Here is a 12,774-nt window from a genome sequence, read left to right on the forward strand (position 1 = left end):
AAAATGGGTGAAAAAGTCATTAAATATGTCTATGCACTTTGGCTTCTTTTAACTAAGTTCAAAAAAATTTTTTTGTGGGGGTCTTAGCAGACTGCTTATGGTTGTTATTTTTTGTTACATGAAACAAAACCCAGACATTGGGTTATTTCTTTTGAACTAGATTTCTGGTAGAAATTGCCCAAGTACCAACAAAGCTAAGACCATGAACATTAAAAAAAATCATTTGCACAAACTAGAGCAATGATAGCAGAAACAGATTTTACTAAAATATAAACTGATCCATGTCTCTTCTCAGTTAAAACAGGGTCTGACAACCTTGTCTGACATTACCCTGCTTTCAGAGCCTTCCTCCTTCCTTCCTTTGTTTGGTGCTTGGGATGAAATCCAGGGCCTTTTGCATGCCAGGCAAGTGCTCTATACCATACAGCCACATCCCTAGCTCATAAAAGGCATTTTTAAAGAATGGTAAGGCAAAGAAAGAAGCTTCTGGCTGCCTCTCTTCCAGCAGTAAAACATTTTTATTTTTAAATGCCCTGAGTGAAAAAAAAATGCCTGGGTGATACTGAATCAGGGCGTGTGGGTTGTTTGCTGGTGATGGGGCCCTGTGGGCATGAGAGAGGAGCAAGGAGGAGGTATATTTGTAAGAAAATGCCACTCTAAAGGAATTGCAACAGCTTATGAGAGTGGAGGGCTCTGCTGGTGTGATCCTGTGATCCCAGGCCTGTAACTCAACTGCTCTAGCCCTTCTTTTGCTTATACATAAAACTGCCGTCTGCTGAGGACTTAGAATTCTTGGATGGCTGATTTTGGATTTTGTCTGGCTAGCAAAGCAAGGTATGTATCAAAGAGATTTTGCAATATGAAATAACATAAAGTTGAACACTGGAAAGGCAGGGTTTCATTTTTATTATAAAACAACAAAAGCATACCATTCCTGAAGTTCAGGAGAAGGGATGAGGCCTGCGGTTCCATTTTTGGAGTTTTCCAGTTTACCCTGCCACCAGTTGTGATCATCCTTACTAATAATTTGGATGATGTCACCAACTCTGAATCGAATGCCAGCTTCTTTGCAGGGGATGAGGTCATCCTTGGCTGGATCATATTCAAATTGTGCTCTTACATAGATCTATAAAATAGGAGTTTGTAAGAAAGGAGGCCATAGTGATGTGAAGGAAAACAATAAGCTCTAATCTAATAACCACACACCAACACTTACAGTACAAATAGGACAGAAGATGGGGAAAGCAAAAACGATGCATGGATATACGACACAAAAGACTTTTCTACACCACTAGAAACAATGTACTGCCTTTGATGTGTAAGGGTTCAAAACTTTGCTGTTTTTATTTGGAAGGAGCACTTAAAATACTCATTAATTAAAATAAATACTTCTTTCTGCTTTTAGTATAACAGAATAGGTCTGTAATTACAGAGAAGCATGCTTATCACTTTTTAAACCTACAGTGGTTATGTTGACGTCATGGATAAGTTGTCATGACAACATGGCAGCCTTTGAGCCATAAAGACTAGCAGTCAGGGTAAGTCTTAACCCTAAAGCAGCACATTATATAAAACTAGCAAGAACTTTGGGCTGGTGACTTGAAAATCAAGGTGTACATGACAACTGGCAGTGGGTACACTGCTAATAAACTTAAATGTAATTCAAGCAATTTTTTAAAAAGTCAGTTAAAAAAGGATTTAGGCTTTATACTTGTGTTTTACTCTTCTGAGAGAATGAAAAATAAATTTGAACCCTAGTTTTGCCAACATAACACTTGGAATCGGCACAGAACTTCAGGATATGTCTAGTTCAAAGCTCTGAGTTTTAGGATATGAATTTACTTAGCAAAACATCCAAGGGTTATAATATGGCAGCATTTTATGATTTCTAAATGCTTTAAAATAAGGTACTATAAACTAATGTTACACAGTCTTAGGACTAAACTGTGGATGAATTCTATCAAGTGCTAATTTATGCAATTCTGAATTCAATTTGAATTATTTTTAACACCACATTTTAAGAAATAATTTCATAAAAAGTCTATCTCTTGAAATTAAATTTGAATATTAATGTTTAAGTCACTGTAAAACCAACCTGAAGGCTTTGGAACCATTGTATAATTTTTTTTTCTGTTTATTTTTAGCAATCCAGCCTATAAAATTAACGATTTTCTGTATTTCACCTAAACCCATATTTTAAAAGTGCTGGCAATCTGAAAGTTACTTGGTAGTGTTAGACAGCACTTAACTATTCATATTTAAACGAATGCAGGTATATTAGGATGTAAAGCCAGGATGTTTATCCTCTTTCTCTTATTTTTAACTGTAAATGGTTTTTAGAAATTCACATGCAAATACAAAATGTTAAGAAAAAGCTTTCAACTTCAGAAAATTGTTTAAAAATGTTCATCAGCATGTATCTTTTGGTTATTTTTAGAATTTTATGGATTTTATAACCTTTAAAATTCTTTTCCACCCCAGAGCCAGCACATAAGACCCTTCAGGGCTGAAGTCAAAATTATCAGGTTGAAATTACAATAACCATCACAGCTACAAAGATGTGAGGAGAAAATCTTTATAGAGAATTAGTCACGTGTAATGTGTTAAAATGAAATGGTACAAGCTCTCAACGCTCAAATGTTATGGTCCAAAATGCAGACATTATGGGATGGAAAGGGTTAATAAAGGATTGGCTATTAGCAGCTCAGTTTAGAGAAGTTTCTATAGAGGATATCTATTCACCTGTCGTCCTTTTGGTTGGGTAGTTGATGGCAAGTCCTGTAGAATAAAGCCAACCCAGGAGAAAAATTTTCATTTACTTGTCAAGAGCACAAGGTAATTTGTGTGTTCTGTTACAATATGGTTAAAAAATGAGCTAGATTTAAGTTGTAAAGAGATCATATACATTATTTCAGTTCTCAGAAATGTTGAGTTATCAAAAAAATCAAACCCAGGCCATTTAGCAGCAAGCTGAAGAAAGCAGGTAAGTTGAAGCAGAGAGCAAATGTGTTCTTAAGAACCAACTCAGCATCTTCAACACAAAAGCCACTGCAAGTGAAATAGCCTATATATATATTTTTAAAAAACCACCCCAAACTAAAAAGAGCTATTGCCCTTTTCAACTTAGTCACTGCAACCATTTAGATTTAGAAAAATTCAATGGCTATATGGATTTCCACCATCTTAAAAGCATTCAACATTAAGTGTTATAAATGAGTTCCTTTGGTAGCCTATTTTAAAATTGGAAATAAAGTCTAGGACAATTTTCTTCCAGAATTTCGGTTATTGACATACTTAGAATATCATTCCATTTGAGATGATTTTGAAATTATTTACAATTTTCCTCGACAAAAAGTTGATATATTATTTACAGGCAAGTTAAATATCAGTTGAAAATACTGCTGCATTCTCAGAACTATTTGATAATTTCAACTGGGTGACAGACAGCAGCATCAGCAACTTAGAGAAGATTTGGTTACCCCAAAAGATTGCAAACCTGCACCTGTAAGTGCTTCTGCTTATTTAAATAAATTAAGAACAATTCTTTCTGTATTCCAAAATGGATGGTTTGGAAAAAATGGAAAATTTCCGTGTTCAAGTCAAATATAAAGTACTTTGTGTTAAAGATGTGATAACAGCGTGGCTTAAGTGCAGTTTGAAGCCAGTTCCTTTTGCTTTTCATATTCAGGCAAGGCTTATAATTCACAAAATATGTGCACGTACCACAATAACAGAGGGCACACCAATTCGTAAACTTAGATAGCGGAAACTAAACATGTTGCTGATATACCTCAGAATGGAAAACTACAAAGCCCAAGAACACCCAAATGCCTCCTCTGCAAAATCCTTACATTTCTTTATCTTTTCTCAAATTAAAAAAATGTTAGAAATTTAAACAAATCTCCACTTAGGTCCTTTGCATAGATTTGTGAAAAGTCACACATCCTGGTAGGGTGGCATAGAGATATTTCAGAATGACCACAGCAGTCTTTTTTTTTTGGGTAACGAATGCATGGGATTTTTAAGGAAAAGGAAATGTTTAAAAAGATTTTCCAGGAGTAAACTGCATTGTAGCTGTAGTAGCCTTGTATATCCGCAGGAGACAATATTTCCACTGAACACATGTAACTAGAACACTCATGGCAGGTGAGCACCAACAAAATTGTCACACTTTGCTGTGTGGAGCTAGAGTTCTTACCGAAACAGAATTGTTAGTGCTGCTATGACCATTAGCAGGGGACTGTCTGGAAGTGGAGGGGGAATCTCTCTGAAATAAGACACAAGGTTCATTAACAGCACAGAAACACAGAGAAATTTACATTAATAGTTACAACCACAGTCTGACAACCATTTCCTTTGAGGTTTGAGCTATAAAGCTGTCATACTGACTTACTTGCATGATTTCATAGAAGTATGAACGAAATTTTTGCAGTTTGGAGATTCACATATTGTAAGTGGCGACTTACAATACGTGAATCAATCATTTCTTTCCTGTCTACTGCATTCTAAAATCTTTGCTTTCTTTTAATGAGACCCTGCAGAGTGATGCAATGTTAAAACCCTACCATGTATCATGAGATGACAAATATTACTATGAAATTGTTGTGCTGAAGATTCCAACTGCCTGATTTTTATTAAAGATTAGGTTTGAAAGGTCACTGATAGTTGGTAGGTACCTCAGTGTCAAGAATTACTGAACAACTCATGTTATAATCACCTTAGTATCTTTCCAGAATAATTATTACTGATAAGGGCAAAAGATAGATATACACCCAAGAAGAACTCTTTTGCTTTGTATCATTTTAGCAGACTGATTAAAACAATGATCTGGAGCCTATATCAATGTTCTACTTCTGGCCAAGATTCTAGAAGCCACAGCTGCTCTTCCATACTCCTTGCCTGCATGCTCTCTGCTATTCAACACAGTCAAAATCCTTTCCTTCCCTTAGTGTCCAAATGAACTTTCATAAGAACAAGGATTGGAAGAAAATATGTACTTCTAAATTTTTTGGATTAGTAGAGTTCTTCTAAGCCTTTGACATGTGTATTTTGGCTCAAAAGACATTTGTTTTTCTCCTAGAAGATTTGAAGAAAACTTATGGAACGTTTTAGCTTTAAAGGGAATCGGATCTTTTAGAGGGACATTCTCAAATATTAGTGAGTAGGCTGGTCTGCAGGTGCTACCCTTAGAGACTCAATTCAGCAGGGGCAGGGGGAGGGGCAGGTCTACTTCTTTTACTAAAGGCCTGGGAGATGCAGGTGGCCCCAAAGCCTTTCTTTAGGAAGTTTTGTCCTGGATGGGAAGAGTCCTGTTGCATGCTTGAAGGCTGTATGACCACAGGAGGGGCAAAAAAGTTGGGGTGGGGCTAGGAGAGGAGTATCATTATTTTCTTTATTATTCAAAGGTAAAGAAGGTGAGAGGGAGTTTCTCCTTACTCAAGAGCATAGAATTTTCATGTATAATTACTGGTTGCATCCCCAAAACTAGTTCAACCACTTAAAAAAGACAAACTTATGTTACATTAATAACTTATAATATATCTTCTGGTTAGTTAGCTTAAAAAATCAATTATATTTACTAAATTTATTCAACAGATGAGAAATGGTGTCAGGAACCCCTGAGATTTTAGACTATTAAAATTATTAACATAAAATGTACATGTGATATTCTCTCTTTCTGGGCAAGGTTTGTGCTTTAGATAACAAATTTCAATACTCTGAAGTCTGGAGTAGAAGCAGTTCTGCATTTTCTTTTGTAATCTACCGTTAATTGAAGTTCCCTAAGAAGCCACCAAGAGGAGCTCAAGACCCAACATAATGGACACCCCAACTGTCATGGCTCACTAAAAATATGCTTGACAAAACTACAAATTCTTATGCATGCCTTGAAAAGGTTTGGAAAAAAGGCTCTAATTTTTTTGTGAAACCAATAGCATCAACTAGAGTCTGGAAGAAGTATTAAAATTTCTCCCTCAAATTCTTCTAAATACAAGTCTAAGAAATTGCCCACCAGCCTTCAAAAATTAACTTTAGAAAATGTGTACCTCATGTAGATGTACACATACTTGGAAGATGCACATGAAAGAGCAAGCTTAATATATAATACCCCAGTGGAATGATACCAAAGAATGATACTGTCTATGCCAGTTTAAATCTCCAACTAGAAAAGGAAGAAATTTTGGAATCTTACTTAATAACCAACATAAACCTGAATAATATAGTTGGAAGAACTACAATTTCTATAGGATCAACCCTATTTTAAGGAAGAAACTTTGGGGTTGTATTACTCTAGAAAACTTACTTGCATACAAATTACTTAACATTCCAAATAGAAACAATTTTACACGAGGTTGCAAGAGCCTCTATCCCTGTAGCCAAGTCAGTTACCACTGCAGCATCTATCTTGAGACCTGTCACAACTATTTGAACAACTCTATCTCAACAGAACTATAATATTTCTCAGATTCTTGGAAAGAAGAACTATCTCTGTGATTTCTTAACAAGGGAAGTGAATGTACTTCCTGGAAATATTACTACAATTATGATCTTTCTTATTTTTTTTCCTCAGAGACTCCATTTTTTTCTTTATCAGGCCTTATGTCATTCTTTGCAGCTTCTCTATATTTGGCTTAGATTTCAGCCTGCAAAAAGTTCAAGTGCTGAGGAGATCCACATGAAAGCAGGGCTGTGTAGGTGGATGGGAACTCCTTTGTTCCGTTATCTTTGTTGTAAAATTGGTGTGCAGTGATCTAACAGCACAGGCAGAAACAATTTCCCAGAAAGCAAAAACATTCAGCCATCAGCAGACAGTTAGTTAGGAACTCAGGAGATGGGGGTGGTTTGTCAGAGTCATTACCTCACAGGACGAAGACTGAGTGCGGTAGCTTGGCACGATCTTGAAGGTAATACTCCCCCGCATTTCCCTCTGGAGGGACAAAAGGAGAGTTCTCTTACCGGTAAATGTTGCACACCAAAACACAGAAGAAACCACTCAAAACATGTGGGAGCAATTAGCACGAGCCACCTGTCAGCACACAGCCCTAAAATGAAACCTAATTATAAAACCATGGGCTGTTTGAGTTTATAGTAGAAGTTTCTGGAAAAAGCCTTGCAAAGTCAAGGCCAATTGCTCTGAATCTAGCCCTGGTCTCACAGATATCTGATGATTACATCTTTTTATAGACATGAATACAAAACACTCTAAATGACATAATTTTCAAAAGTGACTCAAAATTGAACTAAACTAAGAATGACATAAAAATCCACTTGGTATATTATCTGTGGTGGAATACTCCAGAATATTTGCCTTTGACTTTATTAATTTTGGCTTTTTTATTGTAATGAATCTGCAGTGCTTATTTCATACTTAACAGGTACTCATGACACGGGGAGCTGCTACACTGCGGTAGGAAGAGGGACTAGAAGCCCCAAATCTCTCCTTCTGCTCATTATGACAATGAATCTAGGCAAGAGCCATTCGGCTTCTTCTTCTTCCAAAGTCTAATCTGAGCATAGATTTTGGATAAATACAGTCAAAATGCCTGGTCTACAGTGACTTTCCTCCCCTTTGTGCCCCAGAGAAATCCACTACAGCTGGCTATGACTCAGCTAAACAGGAAAGAGGTTTTTGACATTGCTTATGTCAGGAGAGTTGAAGTCAGTGAGAAGCCAGTTCACATGAATACACACTGGAAAGTTTTTTTTTTTTTTTTTTTTTTTAAATATCTGCTTGTAAGAAGTGTATAAAGGATAAAAGCAGAGTGTTATAGCCACGTGCTAAAGGCAGGCAAAATGTTTCCAAATTCGATTACATTTATTTTCCTAGTTGTTATTTATTATGAATGTTGGAAAAGCTCACATAAATGACAGGCCCAGAAATACTGTGATTATGAACCAATACCCATTTCTTGTGTATTAAATAACAGATAATGAACTGAAAGTCTTAGGAAAAGGAAACTCATTTACTTACAAGCATTTTTTGCAGCTGTTCCACTGTTTGGTTAGCCACACTGATGCCATTGATTTCCCGAATTTCATCACCAACATGAAGTGTACCTAAAAGAGTCCACAAAATTACAAATGTGAAATGATATATGACTTTATAATGATAAAGTCCAAAGACAGTAACGTAAAAAATTCAGTTATCTACTGAAGGTCAATATTTTGGAAACAGTTACAAGTTTGGCTGCTGCAGAATTATTTAACTCATGCAGTCAGCTCACCAAAAATCTACTTGTGGAAGGCACAGTTTCGATGGATGACCATGGAAATCTGATTATTATTTTTTTTTTCTGAGAGAGGTGGTGTGAATAGTGGTTTGAAAAGATGGCTTCAGGAGCTAGCCTGTCTGAGTTCACACCCCAGTTTAGTCACCTATGAGCTTTAAGATCTTGGGTAAGTTACTAAAACTCTCCATGCCCTAGTTTTTTTTTTTTTCACTTTTGTAAAGTGGCAATAAAAATGGTACCCACCTCATTGGACTGTTTTGAGGACTAAATGAATTTAATACCTACGGAGGCTTAGAACTGTTCTTGGCATATGGAAAGTGCCCTGTAAATGTGTGCTGCAATTATTATCTACCAAATATGAGAAAAAGGTTGTCACTTTCATAAGGATTATGATATAATGACACCTACATAACACTAAACTTAAATATAATTTAATCTTCTTTAATAATTTGATGGGCAGTTTGGCCTTCCATAATACTTCAACTGGAAAAGTGACAAAGAGACAATACTTAGAGTGTAATTTATAATTTGGCTTCCCTATTTAAAAATTATGCACATACTTACACACTGCTCTGGCTTCATTATGAAAAAGTTAGGGTGTTTTTTAGAGGTACATACTAAGGTGCATATAAATAAAATGATAAGATGCCTGAGGTTGCTTTGAAATAATCTAGGGGGCAAGCAGTAGGGCAAATAGTAGAAGAAGGTAGTGCCGCCATGGATATGTTGGCATTCATTGTACTATGCTGTCATAATAAAATTTAAAATGAAAGTTGGGGGATTTTTGATTCCAACATGGCTGATTGGGTACTCAAAGACTTTCTCACAATGATATGCTGCCTGGGGCCTACTTTAAGAGTTACAGGTTTCTGGGGCTGTGGCTGTGGCTCAGTAGTAGAGCTCTTGCCTAGCATGTGAGGCATTGGGTTCTTCCTCAGCACCACATAAAAATAAATAAGTAAAATAAAGTATTAAACAATGTGTCCATCTACATCTAAAAAAAATTTAAAAGAGTTATAGGTCTCACAAAAGGAGTATACATTTTTAAGAACACCTCTCATTTTTCACCCCTGTCCTTTCCTCCATACAAAAGAATCCTGTGAGCTGGATCCAGATTGGTGCTGAACTAAGGGTGGAGGGGCTTACTGGAAAGGATGCCTGCTAGAGTAGCAATACTTGCTAGCTGGATTCTGGACCTTGGGCCAGCAGCAAGTTAAAGAAGATGCACCTAGGATTCTGTAGGGAGCCATGACTCAGATCAGTGGCCCACTATGGCAACTGGCAGAACACAGAAGAAATTCTCTCAGGAGAAAAGTTCTTAGTTTAGGCCTAAAGGATTTCCATTGACTAGAACAATCAAAGAGTTCACATCAAAGATCACCAAAAATATAGTATGTCAAGCTACTATGTGTGAGAGCTATCAGAAATAGCACAGACTTAGATTCTCAAGGATCTAACAGATGCTACAATGATCAGATACATAATATAAAATAGCTATATGATAAAAGATTCAATTGCAAGATAAGTACCCAATAAGAGACGAGCAGGTATGAACAGATAGATATGAAGATAAAATATAGACAAATGACTATTACTTCTAAAATAGTGTAAGTATTCATAGAAACTAATGAATGGATGAGTTAAATAGGAGTTCAGATATAGCTAAAGAGAATTTCAGGGAATTGAAAGATATAACCAATTATCTAGAATGTAGGTTAGAGAAATAAAGATATAAAGAAAATAGGAAACAAGAAATAAAGAAAATATGAAAAAGACATTAAGAGACACGGGGAAAATGTCTAACATACATCTAACTGAATTTCAGAGACAGAGGGAGAGGGAGAGGGAGAGAATATAAAGAGAATGGAGAAGAGGTGATGTTGGAAGAAATAATGGTTTGCAAATTTTCTTGAATGGAAAGGCAGGATGGATCATTTATAAAGCAAAGACAATTGTAGTAATGTCAAACTTCTCAATAACAAACAGTGCTCCCCAAAGGGTAGTCTAAAATGCAAAAAGGAGTGGCAAGTAAATAAAATTATAAACATTTATATAAACCCAAACAAAAAGTGGCCATATATTTTAATATTAATTTCAAATTTTTACATTTTAAAATGGGATTGAACTTGAACTAGAACACTGGGCAGGAAGAGTAAATAAAAGCATGGAATTTATCATGCTTTAGTTCAGATACCAGTACTTCTCCTTCCCCTTCCCTTTCACTGGACACCCCCCCCCCAAAAAAAAAAGTACATTAGACAGAGTGTGCTTAAATTGTGTTCCAATGTCTACATGGTACGTTGTTTAAACTTTAGTATATGGGAAGTTAAATGTGCATGATAATATGTTGAGATAACCACTAAAATAATGGGGTGCTGAAATTCTAAACTATCACTGGGGGGAAATGAAATAAAAAATGCACAATAAGGGCTGAGGATATAGCTCGGTTGGTAGAGTGCTTGCCTCGCATGCACAAGGCTCTGGGTTTAATCCCCAGCACCACATACACACACAAAATGAACAATAAAATCAATTAAAAGATAGGATAAATATAAATAAAAGGTGAGATAGTAGAAATAATCATTAGTCTTTTAATGGACTAATCCAAACTTTCTGCAGTGATCACTAGAGTGCCTTAAAAAGTGAAAAGCTCAGCTTTGGAAATGTTTGAAGAAGACACACTAAAGTATGCAGACAGAATAATTAGAAATAAAAGGATGGAAGAAGACATGCTAACAAATACTGAAGTAAGGCTGAAATAATTATATGAATGCATGATAAGACAGGTTTTTAAAAAATATTTATGTTTTTTAGTTGTAGTTGGACACAATATCTTTTTTTATTTATTTTTATGTGGTGCTGGGGATTGAACCCTGGGGCCTTGTCTGGGCTAAGCAATTGCTCTACCACTGAGCCACAACCCCAGTCCCAATAAAATAGGTTTTAAGGAGAAAGTTATTAAGGATATAAACGGATACTAGGCACTTGTATGTACCTAGTAACACAGCTTCAAATATATAAACCAAAACTGAAGATCTATAAATAGATATCTAAAAACTCTACCATGATAATGAGGATATTTCAATGATTACTGATAGACCAAGCAGACAAAAAAATTAGTCAAGACATAAAAGATTTAAAGAAAAATATTAACAATACCAAGCCAATCATCACATAGGGAACTCTGCAAACAACAATTGAAGAATAAGACTTAAGTTCACACATGGACCACCTACAAAATTAATTAAAGTTCTAGACCATAAAGCAACTCTCAATAAACCTCAGAGAAATATTGTCTTGCAGACTACATTCTCTGCCCACAATGTAATTAAGTTAGAAATTCATTTTAAAAAGACATACAGTGCTTGGTGTGGTAGCACATGCTTGAAATCCCAGAGGCTCAGGAGGCTGAGATACGAGGATCATGAATTCAAACCCAGCCTCAGCAACTCAGTGAGACCCTAAGCAAATCAGTGAGACCCTGTCTCTAAATAAAATATAAAAGAGGGCTGAAGATGTGGTTAAGTGTCCTTGAGTTCAATATTTGGTATGGAAAAAAAAAGACATACTGAAAATCTTCTCAAAGTGGAACATATAAAACACTTTCAAATAACTTACAGGTCAATGAAAAATATAACAGAAACAGAAAAGTACTCAAAAATGCTGCATATCAAAACTGTTAGGATCCAGATAAAACGGTACTTAGAGGAAGATTTTAGTTTTAAATGCATAAATTAGGATAAAAGAAAAACTGAAAATATTTTAAACAGTTAGCCAAAACCAATAGAGAGTAAAAGGAAGGAGATAATAAAAATAAGAAAGCATAAATAAAATAGAAAATAAACATGGAGAGAATGAACAGAACTCAAAGTAGTTTCTGAACAAATCTCTGGCAAGATTAATCAAGACAAAAAAGGAGGGGCTGGGGTTGTGGCTAGAGCACTTGCCTAGCATGCATGAGGCACTGGGTTCAATCCCCGGTACCACATAAAAATGAAAAACAAATAAAATAAAGGTATTGTGTCCATCTACAACTAAAAATATTTTTTAAAGTTTCTTTAAAAAAAAGGAGAGGGCACAAATAAAAATACTGAAACTGAACAAGGGGGCATGATTCCAGAGATGGTAGAGAATAAAAAATTAAGAGAATACTATGAAGAAACTTTCTGCAATAATATATAAAAACTCAGATTTTCAAGGAAAATGTAATTTACCAAAACTCATTCAAGAAATAAAAAGTCTGGCTGGCCTTATGAATGTTAAAGAAATTGTAGCTGTTGTAAAAATCAAAACAAAACTTTCCAAAAAAATTTAAACAAGCCAGATGCCTATAGTCCCAGCTACTTGGGAAGCTGAGGTAGGAAGATCATTTGAGCCCAGAAATTTGGGGCCAGCCTGGGCAACATAGCAAGACCCTGTCTACAAACAAACACAAAAACAAAACACTAGGCTTTGATACTTTTATAGGCAAATTCTATATCAAATCTTCAAGACAGAAATCATTCAGAAATTATATAAAATCTTTGAGGGAATCAATGTAAAGGGA

The 12,774-nt window shown here is 35.6% G+C and overlaps 1 protein-coding gene across 9 annotated transcripts in view; it reads right to left on the reverse strand.

Moving 5' to 3' along the window:
- Nucleotides 1-12,774, reverse strand: part of Cask (calcium/calmodulin dependent serine protein kinase) — a 224,306-nt gene that overhangs the window by 30,283 nt on the left and 181,249 nt on the right. For 3 of the 9 annotated variants that reach the window (XM_015488113.2, XM_048796311.1, XM_048796310.1), the window contains 5 exons: nt 7,970-8,055; nt 6,857-6,925; nt 4,199-4,267; nt 2,743-2,778; nt 930-1,126 (listed from right to left, as the gene is read on the reverse strand). In XM_015488113.2, coding sequence (XP_015343599.2) covers nt 930-1,126; nt 2,743-2,778; nt 4,199-4,267; nt 6,857-6,925; nt 7,970-8,055 — 457 coding nt within the window. The remainder of the gene's footprint in view (nt 1-929; nt 1,127-2,742; nt 2,779-4,198; nt 4,268-6,856; nt 6,926-7,969; nt 8,056-12,774) is intronic. The other 6 variants (XM_015488115.2, XM_048796314.1, XM_048796313.1 and 3 more) reach the window with 3 other exon arrangements.

This window comes from Marmota marmota, unplaced genomic scaffold, assembly GCF_001458135.2.
Source record: "Marmota marmota marmota unplaced genomic scaffold, marMar, whole genome shotgun sequence".
Taxonomy (NCBI): domain Eukaryota; kingdom Metazoa; phylum Chordata; class Mammalia; order Rodentia; family Sciuridae; genus Marmota; species Marmota marmota.